The sequence below is a fragment of the Furipterus horrens genome, unplaced genomic scaffold, assembly GCF_987537825.1.
Source record: "Furipterus horrens unplaced genomic scaffold, mFurHor1.1.pri manual_scaffold_13, whole genome shotgun sequence".
NCBI classification, from domain to species: domain Eukaryota; kingdom Metazoa; phylum Chordata; class Mammalia; order Chiroptera; family Furipteridae; genus Furipterus; species Furipterus horrens.
Genome location: NW_028327183.1, coordinates 56387926 through 56408123, shown reverse-complemented (window position 1 = coordinate 56408123; position 20198 = coordinate 56387926). Strand labels below are relative to the sequence as shown.

General features: G+C 66.2%; 2 protein-coding genes across 8 annotated transcripts; both read right to left on the bottom strand.

Annotated features, from left to right (window-relative positions):
- Positions 1-828: 828 nt before the first annotated feature.
- Positions 829-14125, bottom strand: U2AF2 (U2 small nuclear RNA auxiliary factor 2). Of its 4 annotated transcripts, none has more exons than XM_090260796.1 (12): positions 13920-14125; positions 10831-10966; positions 10214-10258; positions 9864-9967; positions 9445-9596; positions 8207-8323; positions 7910-8048; positions 3615-3718; positions 3407-3529; positions 3036-3134; positions 2620-2868; positions 829-1103 (listed from the first exon to the last, which is right to left on the bottom strand). In XM_090260796.1, the coding sequence occupies exons 1-12, from the start codon at positions 13966-13968 to the stop codon at positions 969-971; spliced, it is 1452 nt and encodes a 483-aa protein (XP_090116922.1). In that variant the 5' UTR covers positions 13969-14125; the 3' UTR covers positions 829-968. The 4 variants fall into 4 exon arrangements, with proteins under 4 accessions (XP_090116922.1, XP_090116923.1, XP_090116924.1 ...); XM_090260797.1 differs by having other exon boundaries at positions 3048-3134; positions 13920-14124; XM_090260798.1 differs by having other exon boundaries at positions 3615-3694; positions 13920-14124.
- Positions 14126-15536: 1411 nt separating this feature from the next.
- On the bottom strand, positions 15537-20120 carry CCDC106 (coiled-coil domain containing 106). 4 transcript variants are annotated; one of them, XM_090260801.1, is made up of 6 exons: positions 19867-20120; positions 18551-18626; positions 18306-18413; positions 18036-18212; positions 16811-17023; positions 15537-16320 (listed from the first exon to the last, which is right to left on the bottom strand). In XM_090260801.1, the coding sequence occupies exons 2-6, from the start codon at positions 18579-18581 to the stop codon at positions 16004-16006; spliced, it is 846 nt and encodes a 281-aa protein (XP_090116927.1). In that variant the 5' UTR covers positions 18582-18626; positions 19867-20120; the 3' UTR covers positions 15537-16003. The 4 variants fall into 4 exon arrangements, with proteins under 4 accessions (XP_090116927.1, XP_090116928.1, XP_090116926.1 ...); XM_090260802.1 differs by lacking the exon at positions 19867-20120 and adding an exon at positions 19235-19356; XM_090260800.1 differs by lacking the exon at positions 19867-20120 and adding an exon at positions 19239-19356.
- Positions 20121-20198: the final 78 nt, after the last annotated feature.

Sequence of the window (20198 nt, the reverse complement as noted above, 5' to 3'; positions counted from 1 at the left end):
CCCCCCCCAACCGCGGCGAGCCTGCGCAACAGCCGCTTCCGCGCCCTCTGGGGGAGCGTCACTTCCGGTGCGCGAGGTCCAGGCCACAAGCGTTTCCCGCCACACTTCCGCCCGCCTTCTCGAAGTAGGGGGGACGTGCAGAGGCGGGGGCCCCGCCGCGTTGCCCCCACGCCGTCACCGCCGCCGCGCCAACCCCCCCACCTGGTTCCCAAGCTGGCGCAGTAGACACGTAGGGCTCCCGCCGCCGCATGCCCACGCCCGGCCCGAGAAGGCGGCGTGCGCCCCGAAGCTGGCCAAGGGCACGGGGTGCCCGTGCCGGGGCCAGCCGGGCTTCTTCGGGCAGACTCCCCCCCCACCCCCCCGCGCCACACACATCAGACAGAGCAGCGCCATCAAGTATAATACAACAAAATGTTTAATGAGCAAATTCGTCTTAGCAAATATGAAACCGCCACAGAGGAGAGGGCCAAGGGCTCTGGGGTCCGGGGAGACTAGAGAGAACTACGTAGAATCCAAGGGGTGGACTAGAGGTCAGTGGGCGGGCGCTGCGGTCCTGGAGGAGAGGACAGGGCAGGGCAAAGGGCCGGACAACAAAATCCAAAAGTTTGGCCATAAAATATAAACACGCTATGTTTCTACGGTGGGGAAGGGGAGGAGAAACGGGGGTACGGGAGGAGAGGCTGTTTCGGGGAGGGGCTGTGGGGTCCCACCCCGCCCTGCTGTGCACCCCTCCCCACCCCGATTCCTTCCCTGTGTCTGTGGGTGTGTCTGTGTGGGCCGTGTGCACACTTCCCCGGTCCCCTCCCCGCCCACCCCCCTACCCCCACCCCCACCCCCATTGCTGCCATTCCAGTTGCTGCCGGCTGTCGTTCGGCTGTCACTCCTCTGCCCATCGTCTTCGGAGGGGAAAGGAGGGGGGTGGGCGGGGGAGTAGCCCCCAGCCCGGCCCCCGCCTGCCCCTGCCGCCTCTACCAGAAGTCCCGGCGGTGGTAAGAGTCGGGGTCACAGTATTTTGTGACAACCACTCTGTTGGCGAACTTGCGACCCGTCAGGCCCTGCATGGCTTTCTGGCAGTCAAACACAGAGGTGAACTCCACGAAGATCTGCGGAAGAGGCAGGCAGTGAAGGCCCGCCCGGCGGCCCCTCTGCCCCCGAGGAGGAGCCTGCTCACCGCAGGTCTGGGACGTTTACCCGGACGCCCTCCAGGACCCCAGGACCAAACAGCAGGAGAGCCCAGGGAGGCGGCGTGCAGAAGCAGCTGCCTGGGGAGGGGGCACCTGTGCTGCCTCCTCTGCACCAGGGGGCCCCAGCCCCACGAGGGGCAGATACGTGGTAATTCCAGAATGCCCCTTTGGCTTCGACAACTACAGTGGCTTGCAAGGAAGTGGGGCAGGGGTGATGTCGAACTGATCAATTACAGGCAAGTTTAGAACCCAGCTGCATGATCCCTGAAACCAACCAACCACAGAAGACATTTCTGGGACAATAAGGGAAACCTGGATGTGACTGGGTAGGCACTACGGATAACTGTTAATAATGGTGGAGTACGTTTGTTAAAGTAACATTCTTAAAACGTTGTTTCAGGTGTTCTTCACTGGGGCAAATGTGTCCCCAGGCTGCCGCAGAGCGGGAGGGTGGTGCTGTCGCTCCTGGCACCAAGTGAGTGGAGGCTGGGGACAGGGCTAAACATGGAGCTCCGCAGAGCGCTGACCCCCCAACGAGCGCTCCCAGGCCCAGGACAGCAGCAGCTGGGAGGCTGTCGCAGAGTACACCTAAGCGTCTCAGGTGAAACGTGGGATCTGCTTTAAATTATTTCAGCAGTTTAGAAAGGCGGGATGGACACTCGCTCCAGAACGTAGGGAAGCCAAGCACTCAGCACGCCAATGCTGCTGTATGTGCTCTGACACGGCCTGAACAACGTATCATCTATCACTGAGAGTTTCTCTCTTTTGTGTATGTTTGAAAACAATGGAAATAAAGTTTAAAAATAAAACACTGAACAAAACTGCACGAGACTCACTGTCCCCAAACATACCAAGCACACGCCTGCGCCAGTGGCTCTGCGCTCCCTGCCCAGGACTCCACTGCCTGCTGTGATAGCAGGGAACCCTCGGGTGCTTAACACCACCTACTGATCTTGACCTTCTTCTCCGGAAACAGTGCCCAGGGCCTGCTCCCTTCCCAGATACAGGCTGGCAGCATGGTGAGTGGAAGGATGAACCCAAGTCACATGTGTACCCCACCTCCCAGGGCCCAGTGCCGGACATAACTGACTCAGGGGCCTTGGAAATCAGTCTGCCAAGGATCTGAAACTGGACCATGTGGCCCACGTCCTCCAAGAAAGGGGCCTGAGGAGCTGCTTCTCAGAGTTCAGGGGTAACAGAGGGGAGCTTAGCAGGGACGATCAGCAGGGCACCTCGCTGTGGTGACTGTTTTTAGCGCTTGTCCCCCCTCCAAAGACCAAGGCCAGCCACTTGCACCCAAGGGCACGGAACAGCCGATTTCTGGGCCACAGCAGCACTGCCCCGCAGGCCCTGGGTCCTTGGAGGGCTGAGGAGTAGGTGTGATGTGTCTGAGCCGGGGTGGGGGGGCCGTGTGGGGAGACGCGCGCGCGCACACCTTTCCACAGCCGGGCACCTCGACGCCGTCCACGGGCCGGGGGATCTCGATGGACTTGACCAGCCCGTACTTGCTGCACTCGTCGCGCACGTCCTCCACGATCTCCTCGTACTCCTCGTCGTCCAGCAGCTCCTCCGGCAGCACCATGTTCATGAGGCACAGCACCTCGGTCGGGTGGCCGCCCATCTGCACCTGGGAGCTCATCAGGCCTGGTACTTGCAGGGTCACAGGCGTCTGGTTTATGGTGCTCTGTGGGGCAAGCGGGCAGGGACGTCACGGGCCTGCCCTCCCTCAGGTGCCCCTCCAGGAACACCGAGCCCTGCCTGGACAGAAAGTCGAGGCCAGGGCTGAGAAAGACCCGTCCCGTCCCGCCCCTTCCCACCCCGAACCCCCCTAGCCAATGGAAGGTGACGTGCCGGGGGGCTCACCAGCGTGGCATTCTTGGCTCCCACACTTGCCCTCTGGACCAGCAGTTTCTTGTCCCCCAGTTGCATCCCATTCAGCCCCGCAATGGCCTGTGTTTGGAGGGCGAGGGGTGGGGGGCGCAGGGAAGAGGGGCGGGGTCAGGGGCCAGGAGCCCACCGCCTCCCCCCAACACCACAGAGCAGGGCATTGGTGGGGGACGAGGGGACGGCGAAGGGCTGAGAGCTTGGAAAGCCCCAGGCAGGGGGCCCCCAGCCCCAAAGGCAGCCAGCCTCCTCCCGCCCATCCCAAGAAGGGGAGACCCTCAGCGAGAACGCAGCAGGGTGTGGAGGCAAGGGTGGGTTCAGCAGGGCCTGGGGCTCACCTGATCCGTGACGTTGATGTCCACGTACTCACAGAAGGCGTAGCCTTTGGAGAGCCCAGTGGCACTGTCCTTGACCAGGTTGAAGGCCTTGAGAGGCCCGAATGATGTCAGCAGCTCCTTTACCTGCAGGGACAGCCACTGTGCCATCAGGCTTGTCTGAGTAAAGGCGGGGAGGAGCGGCGGTGCGGGCGGGTGGCAAGGGGCCTACCTGGTCGTCGTTCAGGTAGTTGGGCAAGCCCCCGATGAACAGCTTGTGGGCGGAGTCCGGGACCACGGTGGACACGACTCCTGGGGGCAGGAGGAAGGGACAGACTTGGATGCCCACCAAGAGGTTGTCACCGAACCCTGGGGGAGTGTGCAGGGAAAGGCCCGCCTCCTCCCGGCCCGGTGACGACTGACAGAGAAAACACTACGCCTCCCACGCCTGCCTAGCCTCCCACGGCTGCCTGGCCTCCCACGCCTGCCTGGCCCCCCACGCCTGCCTGGCCCCCCACGCCTGCCTGGCCCCCCACGCCTGCCTAGTCTCCCACGCGTGCCTAGCCTCCCACGCCTGCCTGCCCCCCCCCCGCCTGCCTAGCCCGCCCCCCGCCCCGCCTGCCTAGTCTCTGAGGTCACTGCCTGCAGCATGGGGCCCACACCCACACCCCACCCGCTGCCTGCGGCTACGGAACCTCAGCCTGCTGGGGAGGGTGTCAGGGACGCACACCCCTGCCTGTCCCCCAGCCCCCTCCTGGTCACCCACTGCTCAGATGGGGTCTCTGGGTAGGTGAGGCGCCAGGGCCTGCTCTTGGTGCTCCTGCACTCCACACTGGAGGGCTGTGCTGCGTCCCTGAGATGGCCGGCTCACTCAGCACAGTGTCCCTGGCACCCAGCGGGCATGAACACAGCAGGGTCATATCGGCCGAGTGGGTTGTGACCGCCGTGTGCCCCCCCCCAACCCTGTCCTGAGCACTGACTCCAGGCTCCGAGGTGAGTGCCAGCAGGTGGCTGGCCGCCCCCTCTCCTGCTGACCCTGAGGAGGGGAGCCAGGGGCGGGACTGCACCCCTGGAGAACGTCCTCCTCCCACCCAGCCCCCGGCACACGCGCGCCACCCTGCACAAGTGCCAGCACCAACCCAGCCCCGCCGGCCCGAGGGGAGGAGCAGCAGCAGCCGGGCAGTGGTCCCCACAGGCCAGGCGCCTGGTCACAGTCTGTACCTCAGTGCTCTGCAAAGCCCGCCCTGCAGTACAAGGGGCACCTAGAGGCAGCGCCAGCCCGGGCTCACACAGGCAGGGAGGGGTGTCCTGGACCCACTCACCCCCACAGCGAAGGGGCCACCGCCTTCCCGACAGCAGACAAGGGCAGAGGTGACATCACCCCAGCCGGTAAGTGGCAGAGCCAGGTGAACCCCAGCCCCGGGCCCAGGCTGGGGCCCGCCGTGCCACACCCCTCAGGAAAGCAGGGTGGGTGAGGGCGCCCGAGCCAGGCTCCCCGGGCTCAGGTCAGGGGTGGGCACCAATGGTGGGTCCTCTGCATCGCGGGAGCACGCTGGCACCAACCAGAGGGGGCACATGGACGAGGCAATGCACACTGAGTGTGTCCCTCGCGCAGGCCCTAAGGGCCAGCCTTGGGGGCAGGTGGCACTGCATACCCATTGTGGGCACTGGGCTCTGAAGCCCCTGCCGTGTGACCTAAGGGGCAGGCCCCCAGACACGTGGGCTGTGGGCTGCCCCCTGCTCCGCCCACCTGCTCTCACCCACCCCCACCCCCGAAGGCCGCCCTGGACCCCAACAACCAAGCCATCCCTCCCGTGTCCACAAGGTCACCTCTGTGCGCTGCTGGACCTGGCATGGGAAGCCCTACTGAGGGCGGGAGTGGGTGGAGCCCGTGGGCAGGAGCCTCGTGAGGCAGTCGGACCCAGCCCTGAACCGCCGGGGGAGCCGGCACCTGGTGGGTGCTCAGGCCAAGCTGAGTTCTCCAACTCAAAGGTCACCGTGCCTCCTGGCCGCCACACCCAGCTCGGCCTCTCCCTGCCCCCCATTTCCATCCTGTCACACAGACCCCACGAGGCCCCTACATCAGCATGGGACACGCGGGCCCGACCTCAGTGGGAACACGCTTACGGTGTCACCGAGGACCTGCGTCTATAGTTACAGGTCCGTACACTTCTGCCAAAGGAAGGAAGCTGGCTCCCAGATTCCTGAATTTTTCTCAACCAAGAACTGCTGAATTTTATGAAGTGCGTTTCCCCTTAGTCATAAAAGTGACTTCTTTTCTACGGAGAAAGAACTTCAAAACATCAGCTTTATCACAAAGGACACCCGACCTGCAGGCAGAACCCGCTTCCTGCCGCCCTCTGCCAGGCCCAGAATGGGAGGCACGCGGTGTGAACGCCCACGTCACCCAGAGGGGACGCTGCTCAGGCTCGGTGACGGCCACTTCTAGGCACGGATCTGGCGCTAAGGGAAGACGCACTGCGTCCCTGTCCCCTACCACGACGTCTCCGCCCCCACAGAACAGGGGGCCAGCGGAGCCTCGCCCTGGAGCAGCTTCGCAGCGCCCAAGCCCTGCCCCCCTCCGGGGCAACGGGCCCTCAGCGCCCCACGGTCAGGGCCAGGTGCCAGGGGCCTGTCACACTCAGTGGCCACTGCAGCATGAGCAGCACAAACCACGGGCAGCCAGTGGGCACAGCTGGTGCCAATAACCAGTCAGAGGCAGGCGGGGGTCTTGCCCTGGCCGGTGTGGCCCAGTCAGTTGGCGCATCGTCCTGTGAACCGCAAGGTTGAAAGTCCAATTCCCTGTTGCAGGTCTGACCCCCGGTCGGGGCATGTATGATCCCCGCACGTGAGAAGCAACCCAGCAACGTTTCTCTCTCACACCCATGTTTCTCTCCCTCTCTTCTCCTCTCTAAGCATGTCCTCAGATGAGAATTTAAAAGAAAAAAAATTTAAAAAGCAGACGCATCCCCGTTAGCCGAGGCTGTCACTCGCCAACCCTCGTACTACGGTATCGTCACCAAGATCGAGAGATGACCAAGCGCACACCTAGGACCTTGTGGGGGAGGGGTTCAGACACGCTGGACTTCCTGCGACGAGCACGGAGGGACGCGGTGGCAGCCTGACCCTGACATGGGCGCTGTCCCCAGACGTGCGGCCCGCACACACCCCTCGGGCTGTACGCTCGGGAGCCCAGTGTGCGTCACACCGCGGTTTCTCAGAAAGTCAGAGGGGCAGTGATGTTACCCACGCCGTTGTTGGGGGCGGCGTTGGAGATGGCCCCGAGGTGCCTCCCTCTCTGGGACCCTGTGCCCCCCGCCACTTCGCCAAGTGAAGAGCTGACTCGGTTCCTATAAGGTGTCCACCAGGAAGAAGCCACAGCCCCAAGGGCTCGGCTGACCCCACACCCAGAGCACACCTGTGCTCGCCGAGCCCTTGCGGCACCCACGCCAGGGCCCCGCCCACAGGCCCGAACGCTGACGCACTCCCCCCGTCCACCAGAGGGCTCGAGTCCAGCCCCTGCCGACTTCCACACGGCCTGCAAGCTCTCTGAACGCTTACTTATGACATGTAACCACCGCGTGAAACCCAAACGTGCATGTGCGTCAATGTCAGGACGGCCGGGACTCGGCTGTAGCTGCTTCCACCTGCAACCGCAGAGCCGCTCCCACGGAGGCCGTGTGGCCTGCAGAGCCCAGAACGCCACCTATCTGGCCCTTCCCAGACAGAAGGGTGCCGACCCCAGGCCTGCTGCTATTTCCCAGCCCAGATGGGTGACAGCGAACACGCTTGGGGACAGGGCCCAGCACACCAGAGTCCACAGCAACAGAGACAAAAATGGCGGAATGCCCGGTGCCGGGCCCCAGGACCCACACCGGGAGCTTCACCTGTAAGCAAGGAAGCAGCTCAAACTGGCCCAGTCCTGCCTCTAACAACGTTCCGAGCTGTTGTGAGTCACGCAGCCCAAGTGCAGAAAGACTGTGGCCTCAGTGACACCCGGAGCCACAGAGACAGGACCTGACGCAGCTCGGCCGCCAGAGCCCTTTCCGACGCCGCGGGGCTGCTGCCCAGGAAGGCCCACCGCGGAAGCCCCCCCCAAAGCCTCTCCGCAGGCACTGCCGCTCCCCAGCTGCGCCCCCCCCCCACGCAACCCCACCCCCAGCAGGGAGGCGGGTCTGAGCCGCGACTCCCACCGTCCTGCCGGTGGGCCTTACAATAAGTCCTTCCCTTTCTCAAAAGCCAAGGCCATGGAATGGCCTCCTGGGCGCGGGGGCAGCGAGCCAGGGCGCCCCAACGCTGACGGCTGGCCATACACACGAGCTCCCACTGCCCCCCAGGGCCCGACTTCCCACGACGCTGCGCTCTGGTCCTGGCTCTGCCGCTTGCAGGCTGCGCGCCCTCAAGCAGATGGTTCACACTCCCTGGCCCCCATGCCACCCACCTCTACCAAGCGAGGTCTGGGGAACCAGAGGAGACCTGTCCAGACCACTCACGCTGCCCCCCCAGGCAGGCCAGGACCCCACTCACCAGGCACGTAGACGGAGGGATTCTCTGACATGCCGGGCAGGGGCTGGTAGTCATGAGGCCTGCGGATCTTCAGTGACTGGCCCTGGAAGATGATGCCATCGAAGGCCATGGCCTGGGTGGTCTCGTCCACTGAGCGGAACTGAAAGGGAGAGCACAGGCGGTGAGGAGCAGAGCTGGGCAGTCAGTCCAGCCCTGGAGCTCTGGGGGGACGGGGCCGGGGGGTCCATGCCCACAAGGCTCCTGCCGAGGTGCTACAGCCGGAGCGGCACCCTCGCCTGACCCACCACTGCCCCTCACCTCCAAGAAGGCAAAGTTCTTGTCCTGGTTAATCTGCACGGCCAGGACGGGGTTGCCGGGGGCCTGCGTCAGCCCCCCCAGGCGCATCTGGGCGTTGAAGAAGTCCATCATGGCCTCCTGCAGAGGGAACAGGAGACGGGGAGGGCGGGGAGGGGTGGAGAGAGGAGGGGAAGGGTGAGAGAGGGAGACACGGAGGGTGTGGGGGCGAGGGGAGGGTCAGGGCGGGAGGCGGTGGGGCAGGGGACAGATCAGGGTGGGGGGAGAGGTCAAGAGCAGGAAGAGCAGGAGGGAAACGAGAGAGAGTGGGGAGGGGCAGCAGAGGCGGCCGAGGGCCAGGAGGTGTGGGGCGAGCCCCAGGGACCCACAGGGGGAGAAGGACAGTCCAAGGAAAGGTGCAGGAGGTCCGAGCACAGGGACAGAGGACACACAAGAAGGCGGGACACAGAAGCAGCAGCCGGTGGGCCAAGGGCAACGACAGGACAGAGAGGCAGGAGCACGCAGCACAGGGGGCCGAGAGGGGTGGACAGAGGAGCAGGGGGACAGGGGCGGAGGGGGGAGAGAAGAGTGATGTGGAGGGACCTGGCCCTGGAGTCGGGGGCTGGTTCATCAAATGTAGCAAAGTGCAGGTTGAGAAAGTCAGAATGGACCTTACTTGCCTTCGCCGACGGTAGCAAACTTTTTGTTGCTACGAGGGATCTCAGCCCCACAATATTTCACTTTAAAGAGAAATGGAAACAACTCTTTGATCTCGGGATTCTCAGGGGTTGCACGGGAAGGGGTGGGGAGGGGAGAGGAGCGTGGGGGAGGCGGGGAGGTCAGGGCCATCGGTAACCACAGAGCAGCGACGGAGGCTGGGGGACAGGATGGGCACAGGCGGCAGAGAGCAGAGGCGTGTCAGAAACCGTGGCGCGCGTCTGTGTGTGTGTGAGTCTCCCTCTCTGTCTCTCTCCACACGGAGTCGGATGCGTGCGCTCGTGGCTCGTAGTAAGTTATGTGTGTGTGTGATCCCTGGGTTTGGAGGAGTTGGGGAGGGGGAGGGGAGATGGGAGAGGATAGAGGAGGGAGGGAAGGCCACCCCCAGCCCGGCCCCTGGCTGGCTCAACTCCATCGTCCGTCTGGGAGGGGGCCGGGGGGTCTTGCAGGAGCAGAGTCTGACCCGTGCAGGTGGGGGGAACAAAGGGAAGGGGAGGAACAGGGGAGGGGAGAGGGAGGGGCAGGGCCAGGGGGGAGGGCAGTACCTCAGTGATGCCAAAAGGGATGTTGCCCACATAGAGACGCCGGGCCTGTCTGGTCATCTGGCTCCCGACCACCGGCACCGGTGTTGGGGTCACAGCCAGCCCATCCGGGGTCATGGTGGGAAGGAGGGCAGTGGCTGGAATCTGACCCGCAGCTTCAGAAAGGACAGGAAGGGTTAGGTGTCAGGGCAGCCCCGGACCTTGCTCCGCGACCGTCCCCAACCCCCACAACCCATCCGGGGAAGGAGGGGTCCCCGCCTGACCTGCTGCAGAAGGCGGCCCTCCAGAGGCCTCGTCCCCACCCCCCACGGGGCCTTCCGAAGGGCAGACGCCAGAACACACAGGGCGAAGCCTCATCCCCTCCACCCCCAAGAATGGGGGTCTGCCTCCTTGAGCACCCCGGCCCTTGCATGAGAGCCCACCTTGCATGGCCTTGTACTGCATGGGGGTGATGTGCTCAAAGCCAGGGGGCGGCACGTCCCAATATTTGCGGACCTTCTTCTTCTTCTCATGGCGGGGGGAGCGACTGGGGAGGGGGAGGGGAGAGTGGGCAGGGCCACCTCAGTGCGGCCCACGGTGGGCCTGCCAGCCCCCAGGCACCCGGATCCCCACCCGTCGCTCTGCGCTCTCCAGGAGGGAGAGGGTCTGGGTCGGGCTGCGCCCAGGCCTGGGGATGGGCCGGTGTCAAGGCAGGTGCTTGGGCCAGGGCTGGACGGGGCTGGGCAGGTGCCGAGGGGCAGGAGGGGCGGGGGCGGCCGGCAGGGCAGCTCACATCAGTCCTCCGTGCTCCTCTTTAGCGCCTCTGGTCAAAGGTTTGCTGGGGGCGGGAGGGACAGGCATGGGAGGGGTGACTGGGGACCCTTGGCCTCCCCACATACCCCGCCCCAGGGCTGGGGCAGGGCCGAGGGGAACAAGCACAAGCAGGCCCCCTTAGCCTCGCCAACCCCCCCAAACCCCCACGCCAGGGAAAAAGTGAGGATGGGAGAAAGGGCCAGACAGACCACTTTCTAGTTGGAGAAACTGAGCTGGGAGGAGGCAGGACCCCCCTCCCCACGTAAGGGGGCAGGGAGACGCAGAGAGCCGGCCCACAACGCCCCAAGCCGGAGAGGCAGGACCGCTAAGATCCCCCCTTCCCCGAGGCGGAGCGCAGCCCCCCGACTGTCCCCCCAGAGTCAGAGGAGGAGATGGGCCCTGGTCAGGGGGGGGGAGGCTCAGGAGGAAAAGACACGCTTGCTTCCAAGGTGAAGAACCCGCTAACCTACGACCCACCGCAAACTGCAGGGAAAAGCGGAGTCCCACACAGACAGGCCACAGCCGCGCCCAACAGAGGAGCCAGAGGCCAGGACTCAGCACGGACCCCCCCGCCCCCGTGGGCCCCCAGCCCGGTACCTTCGTCGCCGCCTGTCCCGCGAGGCGCTCCGCTGGTCCCGGTTGCGCCTGTCCCGGCTCCGGCTCCGGCGCTTGCGGTCCCGGCTGCGGGAGCGGCTGTGGCTGCGCTTCCGGTGACGGTTCTCCTTGTCGCGCTCTGGGCAAGGCGGGGGAGGATGAGCTGAGGTAGGACCGCCCAGCCCACCCGCACACTGGGGGCCATGCCCCAGCCCCAGGAAGGCCACCCCCGAGGGGACAGGATCTGATGAAGGAGGGGAGACAGCAGGCTGCCTGGGTCCGCTGGCCAGTCCAGGGACCCTGGGAGACCCTGGGGACGGGAGCTGGTTACCTGAGGGGACAGGGCCTGGAGATGCCCCCGGGGTGTAAGGTACCTGAGGCTGCTCAGGAGGAGCTGGGGAGCCAGAGAAGACAGAGGAGGCTGGCTCCTGGTCCCCCTCCAGGGCTGAGGGGCCTGACCCCAGGGTCGTCCCTGAGAGGGGCAGGGCTAGACGCTGGGGAACCAAGAGACCCAATGATGTTTTCCTGAAGGGACCCGCGGCCCCTCCGGAAAGACGTCCTCAGTCACCAGATGCACCCGCAGCCCCACCATCAGGCCCAGGCGAGGTCCCAGCCAAGACGCCCTCCCGAAGCCCCACGACCTGAACCCCCCATCCTGCCTCCAGGCCAAGCGCAGCCCTGAGGGCCCAGGAAGCGGCTTCCTGCCCAGCCACTGGCTCGGGGTGGCCCCGGGGAGGGAGCAGAGCTGCCGGCAAGGCCACAGACACCTCCTCGGCCCCCCGCCACGCCCGTCAGTGCGCTCCCGTCTCCCGGGGACAGGAGGCCGGGCCCCACCGTGGGCTTCAGCCTCGTCCACGCTGTCCTGTCTCTCCCTGACAAAGCTATGAACTTTCTACAAACGGACCTCAGCTCCAGTCACTAAAGCCCAGGAAAACAAGCACCTAAGAAAGGGAGAAGGTGAGGCAGCAAACCCCAGGTGCTCCCTAAACCCAGAACCTGTGCCCAAAGCTTCAGTCGCCCTAATCCTCACGGCGGCTCCGGGGAGACCCTGCTGGGAGCACAGGTAATGGGGGAACTGAGGCGCGGGGCCCAAAGGCCGCCACAGGGCCAATTAGGGCAGGCACCGCTGATGACATCGGGACCACCTCCTTGAAGGCAGGAAAGAAGAGACAGCAGCGGAGCTTCCAAGAGCCCCTGGGTCTCTCAGCCGGCAGGGAAGGGAGCCCCGGCCTGCTGGGGCTCCGGACCGGACCAGGAAAGGGACTCCCCGGAGGCCCAGGAGCACTGCGCGGCCGCGTCGGAAGAGGCTGGCTCAGGGACAAAGACCCGCAGGCCGTCTGACGGGCGGGCAACCCGCGGGCGGCCCCCCTAAGGAGTCCTCCTACCCTGCCCCCGTACACACCGGGCGGCGGCCCCGTGAAGGCAGCCAGGACCAGACCCGCCGGCGCTCGGGTCTCTCCCTCAGATGGGGGTCTCATGCAGCCCCTGCCCACGGTGCAGGGCGTGAGGACTTGGCGGAAGGACGCGTGGAAAGCGCCGTCCCCAACCGTGACCCCTTCTGAGCGAGCAGACGACCTGCCTCTGTCGCCCCACAGCACAAGATTACTCCGCTCGGGGTGGCTTCCCAGTGAAAAACGACCCCTTAGCGGGCACTCCGTGCATGTAACCCCCACGCCACACCCGCGCCCACGAGGGCCCACGCTAACCCCGCTCCGCCTCTGCCCAGGCCGGGGCCGTGCGTGAACGCTCCGAGCCAGTGTCCTCCTCCGCAAAGGGAACGGTCATTCGGCCCCTGGCACGTGGCAGGCCTTCCCTCTGCCTGACCTGTCACCGCCGCCGTCCTGGCTAACTCCAGGAACCGCGACAGAACAGGGGTGGCCAAGCCCCCCGCGGCCCCCGGGAAAACAAGCCAAGGGGCACGCGCGGGTCAGCAGCAAGCGGCCTCGCGCCCGCAGCGGTGCCGTCCGGAGGGGCGCCGGGCACAGAAAGCGCACCAGCACTCGGCGAACAAACAGGGCCGCCTCCTCCCCCGGCCGCCCACGGCCCGCTCCGAGCGGGGGTCCCCGCACACGGGCCCCAAGCCCCCCACCTGCCCCAGTTCTGAGTCCCTTCGCTCCCAAGCCGAGGGGAGACAAGAGGGACTTCCTCGGCGTCTAACGGTTCTCCCGATCCCAGACGCCCTGGAGTCGCGAAGGCGATGAGCACCCGCGTGGCCCCCGCGGAGCGCCCTTGCTGCCCGCCCTCCCCTTCGGGACCCAAGTGGACCAGGGCCTCTTCGCCCTTCAGGGTCTCCGTCTCCCCAACTCCACGCTGAGATCATTTACGCCGTCTGGGACCGGCCAAGACGGGGAGTCTGCCCCTAGCGGGGCGAGACACGGGGGACAAAGACTCCACGTTGCCATCATCGCACCCGCCACCGGCCGCGTGGGCAGGGACGCCTGAAGAACGCACAGGGCGCCCCTCCTTCACCAGTGACCCCACGTCACGCGGTGCCCCAAGTTCCCGCACGACCAACGAGGACCCCCGCGCGGGCAAATCCTCCGGACACGGCGCACGTGGCGGCGCGCGGGGAGGGCCGGGCCACGCCGCCGCCCTGCCCAGGCCCACGTGAAGTGGGGGGGAGGGGGCCTCGTAACCGCCATTTTGGAACAAAGGGGGCGTGGAGACCCGGTGGCGGAACGGCCGGAAGCGGAAGTGCGAGCAGCGGGATTAAAGTGGAGTGGGGGTGGCAGGCCCGATGTGTCCCTACACGCAAATCCACACATAGTCTCTTTCTCAGACGAGTAAAAACAGAGAGTCCGCGAGGCGACACCCGCCGGGCCTCCGTAGCCGCGCCAGGGGCCAAGGCGGGGAGCGGAACGCAGCTCGGCGCGCATGCGTGCCGGCCCGCGCCTGCCGCCCCCTCCCCTCCCCGCGCGCGCGCGCGGAGGCACGCCGGGCGGTCACGTGAGCGAGGCGCGCGCCGCCAGACGGTGGGGGAGGGCGGCCGCAAGGCCCCGAAAGGAGGGAAAGCCAGGGGGAAAATGGCGGGGGGCCACCGAGGAAAGCCGGGAGCCGCCCCGCCCGCCGCCCCGAACCCCCGGCGTCCTCACCTTGTTTATTCTCGTTGAGCTGCCGCTCGAACTCGTCGAAGTCCGACATGCTGAGGCGGCCGCGTAGGGCCCTGTGCAGCTCTCACCTCGCCTTGCCGCCCGCCCGCTCCGGCTGCTTCGGCTACTTCCGCCGCTCGCTTCGGGTACTTCCGGCCGCCGCCGGCGCGCCACCGCCCCCTGTCTAATAGAGCACGGGCCGCCCGTCCCGCCCCGGCTCCGCCCCTCTCCCCGCCCGCCCGCCCGCGAGGTGCCCCTTCCCCAGAGCCTGGTCCCGAAGCCCGTCAGCTATTTCCGGACCGTGGAGGAAGAAGTCGGGCGCAGCAGCTACGGCTTATTCCGAAAACACCCGAAGCGAGGGTTTTGCCGTGTTCCCAGATTGTCGTAACTTTTCGGAAATAAGCTCTGCAAAGTTCGGGTATTTCCGTAGGTCCACGCCTTCCGCTGCGCCCAACAGTACCCGCGACAAGCGTTCGGCGTCTTCCAACGATTCAAACCGTCCGTCTTCGGCCGCTCCTCAGGGCTTCCTCGTCTACTCCGCCGCCCTGTCCGAAAAACCCACTTCCGACAAGGCTAACAGTCCCGGGATTCAGCACTTCCCGAAGGTTTCTGGAGCTCGCCCTCGGTACCCGACAGAGATTAAGCTCAATTCCAAGCTTCGGTTCTTTCCGGAGGTTCCACTCGGCTCACTCCTCCCCTCTCGCAACTTCGGCTCCTTCCGCCACCGCTTCGGGAAGGCCTCACCCACGGAGACGGCTTCGGCTTTTTCCGTCGGCGCTTCGGCTCCTTCCGGCGTCGGAAACCAAAAAAGGGAGGGAGGACGGAGACGAGGTGGGTCAAGGGAAGGAATAGGGGAAGGGGCGGGGGTCCTGGCTCCCACCTGGCTCTCCCGGTGGGGAGAATAAGGAAAAAGACCGCTCTCGTGGAAGGCCTATGAAGGTTGCGCGAGACAAAAAGCAGCCAGCGGGATGAGGGTGCGCGCGGCCGCTGCGGAGGTTGGCAGCGCGGCTTTACGCCTGCGTAGCTTCAGAGCGTTAGGGCGCGAGATGGACTTTCGCGCCTGCGTATAGGTCGGTCTGAGACGAAGGTTCTCACTGCTCCGGAAGGTGGGGCGGGTTCAAGAGTCCCCAGTGCGCGTGCGCTAGCGCGAGACTACCTCCCGCGAAAGTGCTGAATTCCCAATGGTTGAGCAAGGCCGCCGGCCCCTGGTTGCCGTAGCAACCGTGTACGCGCAGCAGGCAACGTAGCGGGTCACTTCCAGGAGACGGAGAATTTCGCATTACCGCCTCCTGGCGGGCGGGCGGGCGGGTGGAAGTCTCGCAGCAGTCGCTACCTGTTTCCCCGGTGGCCGCCTCCGCTGTATCGGTCGTTGAATTCCCTCTCCGGGCAGACAGCCCGGCGGACAGTGTGCACACCCCTTTTCCGGAGCTCTGCCCCCGCGAGTTCCCGGGGTACAGCTGCTTCTCCCCCTCCCACCGCTGCCTCCGGGGGCCTCATCGCAGCCTGCCTCCCCAACCCCTCCGTTTCCCGCCTGACCGCCCGCTCCCTGGAGCCCTTCAAGGTCCGCCACCGTCGCCGTGGCAATGGCCACCCCCTTCCCAGGAAGAGGCCGGGTCCTAGTTTATTCCAAATTTCATCTTTTTAATTTAAACTCTTTGAATAATTAATTCTCTGTCTCACATGGGCTTGGGGGAGGTCCGGAATGCGGGTCCTCGGGGCTGGGGGCAGAGACCCGGTACGTACAGTGTCCCCGCCCCGCACAGTGCCGCCCTTTCCCCGGAGGAAGGGCCCGGGGAGGGCCGCAGGGGTGCCAGTGTGTACCAGGCCCCTGGGAGCCTGGTGCAGTGAGACCCGCCCCGCCGTGGGCATGGAGAGGAGGCTGGGAAAGTGCGAAGCGAGGGGGGCAGGTATATACACGGGACCTGGGGTGGGAGGCGGCGTCCGCAGCACCGGGAAGAAGACGGGCACACGCAGAGGCGCGCTGCCGCCCCCAGGCCCGGGCGCCACGCGTGCACACGCTCGCCGTGTGCGGGGTGGGGGCGGGGAGCGGGGGCCGGAGGGCGTGTCCCGGGCCAGGCGGGGCGGGATCACCGCTTGAAGCGGTAGGTGATGGGGAGCAGCAGCTTGCTCTTCTTGAGGGCCTGCACCTTCTTGAGGGTCTCGTCGTCCAGCGCCAGGAAGCAGCGGCGGGAGTACTCGAGCAGACGCTCCTTGGACGGGTCGAACTCGCCCACCTCCGCCAGCTTCTCGGGGGCCACGATGAGCAGCTCCGCGATGGGCGTGGTCAGCGCCACCGTGTTGCGGTCCACGCGGTGGTGCTCGAAGGCCCGCGACATGCTCTTCAGCTTCTGGAAGGTGCCCAGGATCTTCTTGTAGCGGCAGAGGACACCGTCCGCGTCCTTCACTGCAGGGCCGAGGAGGGGGGATAGAGACCGACGTGAGGCGGGAGGCAGGGAGAGAAGCGGGGCGAACGGGAGGGCAGACATGGGGACGAGAGAGGGACCGGGTCAGGGGCCCGCCCGAGCCGAGGACCGGAGAGGGGGAACAGAGGAGCGCGGGGCCCAACACAGGGGCGGCCAGCAAGATGGGAAGGAGGAGGAGGAGCAGCGGGAGAAACGGAGACAGAACTCGGAGGAGGGGGAAACCGGGGGAAGGCCGGGGAGAGGGGGGGGGGGAAGGAGCCGTGGCGCAGGTCAGAGGGCGGGCTTCCCAGCAGGCCCCTCCCTTCGTCACTAAGGCTCGGGCAGCCTGGGGCGCTTGGACTACAGTGTGGAGGCTGAACGGGTATCCCGGGTGCAGGCTGGGAGCCACTGGGTGTGGTCAGTTACTGATGGGGGCCGGGGGTGGCCCCGCGAGCACCCACCCCGACCCCACGCGTTGCGCCTCCCCCTCACCCCGCTGCCGCTCCCGGGCCTTGGGCTTCCCGAGGCGCCTCCGGCCACTGCCTCCCTTCTGCTTCTGCCTCTTCCTCTCCACCGTACTGCCTTCTTCAGACACCCCGCTGAGCGAGGAGGCAGCGGACTCCGGGTCCGAGGCCTCCCCGGCGGGCCCGCCCCGGCCGTCGCCCTCCGTGCGCCGGGGCCCGGGCTTCACCCGGCAGTGGTCCTCTGCGGAGAGGTGGGGAGAAAGGACACACGTGAGCCGTGGGGACGTGAGGGAGGAGGCAGCGAGAGGCCTGTCTGCAAAGTGGGGACGGCTGTCACGTGGCCCAGGTCCCCGTGAAGAACCAGAAGTGCGGTGTAGATGCTGCGGCCTCTACCGAGATGACCGGATACGGACAGTCAGCTGGGGCTTGGGTGAGGACGCTCTGCTGATTCAACCTGGTGGCACGAGGTGTGGGGGACACCCAGCACTGGACCGGGGGCCTTAGAAAAGTTTGTAAATATGTGGGGTTCCCAGAGTGGAGGGGTTTTTCTGGGGATGTAGGTGGACCTCCAGAATAGCACACTCTGGAGGCAGCCCTTGTTGGGATGAGGGGTTATGACCTGGAGAGAAATCTCAGGTTCTGCGTCTAGTGGGCTGGGACTGGTTGGCACCCGCCTCCAGCTGGAGAAGGGAGTGCTGACACTGTGCGGGGTGCCCAGAGGGTAAGCTAGGGGAGGTCCACTGTTGGGGTTCCCCCGGAGAAAGTCCAAAGACCCCTGGTCTCAACCATCATGGGATGTTCCCATGGCTGTGGGGCAACAGCAGTGGGCCCCAGCAACCCAGGCTGGAGGTGGTTCCAGAGCACAGGGGTCCCCAATAACATCCATCTGGGGGACAAAGTGGGTCCCTTGCCCAGCCTTTTGGTGGAATTCACAGAGAGGAGTGTGGGAGCTTGAATGGGAACCAGCCAGGGGCTGAGCACCGCAGGGTGGAGCGTGCAGGTGGGGTTCACCAAAGCACCGCTAAAGATTTGACAAGGAAAGCCCTGCCTATCTGGGAAGCGGATGAGGCGCACGGTCCTGTGGATCAGCAGAAGCAGGAGGAAAGCTGGGCTTGGGGTCCCAGAGGTGCCAGGGCACTAAGCAGAAGGTAAAGCTGCAGGGCCCCCACTGGGCCACCAAGGCATGCGTGTGTGGATGGGAAGGGGTGGAGGAGGGTGCTGCGGCCCAGGACTGCTCCGTGGGGCACCCTCACCAGCATCCATGCGCGCAGCAGAGATGAACTTGTCCAGCTGACAGCGCAAGAAGTCCCTCTCCTCTTCCAGGTCCTCGATGCGCTTCTGCAGCCACGAGTTCCGCTCCAGGGCCATGTGCAGCTGGGCCCGGACGCCGTTCATCAGGGCCACGGTTGGGGACGCAGCCTCTGGAGGCTCTAGGGCAGCCGAGGGCACTGGTCACACCCAGGCCTCAAGGGCTCTGCGCCCCCGCTGACATGAGTGGGTCTGTGCCCTCCACCCCTGCTCACCGTCAAAGTTGCCCCGAGAGGGACTCAGACTGTAAAAGAGCTGCGGGTCTAGGTGGGGCGTCTCCTCGAAGGGAATAGAGATCTCAAAGGCCTCATCGTCCTTCTTCACTAGGGAGAAGAGGCAGGGGGTCAGCCAGGGGAGGTCCCCGTGCCCCTGGGACCAGCCTCCAACCCTGGGGGCGGGGGGACAGGGGTGGCAGGGTGGCGGTGGGATCAAGGGTGAGGCAGGGTCCCAGCTTCCTCACGTGTCCTCCTCCGACTGTTTCGGTCACTCATGGCTCGGCCTCCCGCGGACCCCGGCAGCTGAGCGCCTCAGAGGCACTGGACAGAAAGAGCAGCCACAGATGTGGGGACATCCCACGAGGTGGGGCCCGACTCCTCAGCACTGAGGGGGAGGTGCTGCGGGCCAAAGCTTCTGGGTCTGATGGAGGGGAGGACCCAGAAACCTCAGGACTGAGAGGGGACAGCTTGGGGGTCCAAACCCCTGGGTTGCTACACCAGCACCCAGGGAAGAAGTGGGGTTTCGGTGGGGTCCACAGAGGGGATATCCTGGCCAGAACGAGTCGCCTCGGGGCCGCAAGATGCGAGAGGTGCGTGGGGACACTGCCCCAACTTCCAGGCATGGGTGGGGGTCCAGCCCCTGCACGGCGCCTCCCCCACCCATAGGAACCCACGTGCCTCCCCCGCACTCGCATGAGCGAGCATGACCCCTTCCCCGAGGTGGGAGGCTGGGCGCGTGCGCAGTGCGGGGGCAGGTCACGCGTGGGGGTGCACCCCCCCGCCCCCGTCCTTTGTCCCGCGGGTGGGAGGGGGAGCGGAGGTGGCAAGGGGTCCCAGCAGGGTGTGCGCCAGGCCGCGGGTGTGGGTGCGGCCACCCCACCGCCACCTGCAGGTGCCTGGGGTCGAACGGGCAGGGGCCCCGAGCTCACCCACCCGCCAGCGGAATCCAGCCCGGGAACCAGCCGCTGCGGCGCGGCCCATACCCGGCGCCGGGGAGCGTCTGCAAAGGGCCGCAGGGAGCGGAGGGAAGCGCCCACCCACCGGCGGGCGGGCGGGCGGGCCGTGAGGGGCGGCGAGTCGCGGGGCGGCGGGGCGGGCAGGGACGCTCTCCGGGTCCCCTGGTCGGCGTGCCTTCTCCGGCAGCCCCGGCCTCAAGCGAGGCCCGCCGTGTGCGGCGGAGGCCGGGGCCGCACTTGCGCGATGGCCCCTTGCAGCCCTCCTCCCCAGCCCCCCGCCTTGCGAAGCCGAGACCAGGGAACGTCCCGAAATTCCCAACTCCGGGAGCGCCGGCGGCTCCGCGGTCCTCCGGGCTGCTGGCTGCGCACCGAGTCCGACCCAGAAGAGGCGGGGGAGTGTAGGGGACAGTCAGGGAAGCTGAAGCACCGGGACGGCCCCCTGAAACGAGCCCCTGAGCCCCAAGGTTCCCAGGATCCTGAGCGAGGGAGTTACCCCTCCCTGAAAATAGGGGCCTACCCTCCCCCCCAGCCCGTGTGGGTGTTTAAGGCCTGGCTCTAGCACATTCAGATCTCTATCCCGGTTCTCCCCGCCTCAGTTTACTCACCTGTAAAGTGGGGGGGATGCAGTGACTGACGTGACACACGCCGCGGCCCAGCCCAGCGCCTGGCCATAGTCACGGCCCCAAGTCGGGCGCTGTCCGCGTCCCCGGAGGTCTGACGGCGGGAGCTCCGTGCCCCGGGGTTCCTGCCCGCACTCCCGAGAGCACGGCCTGGACCCTGCCGTGTGGGGACCTAGATGCCTGCGACAGTGAGCGCTGGGACCACACGCCTACCCACTCTCATGACGACGGCAGCACCGGCCCCAACGTCCAGAGGGAGGCGCCGGCCCCAGACAGGTGCTCACACGACAGGTGCGTGGGCGGGGAATTCGGTGTGG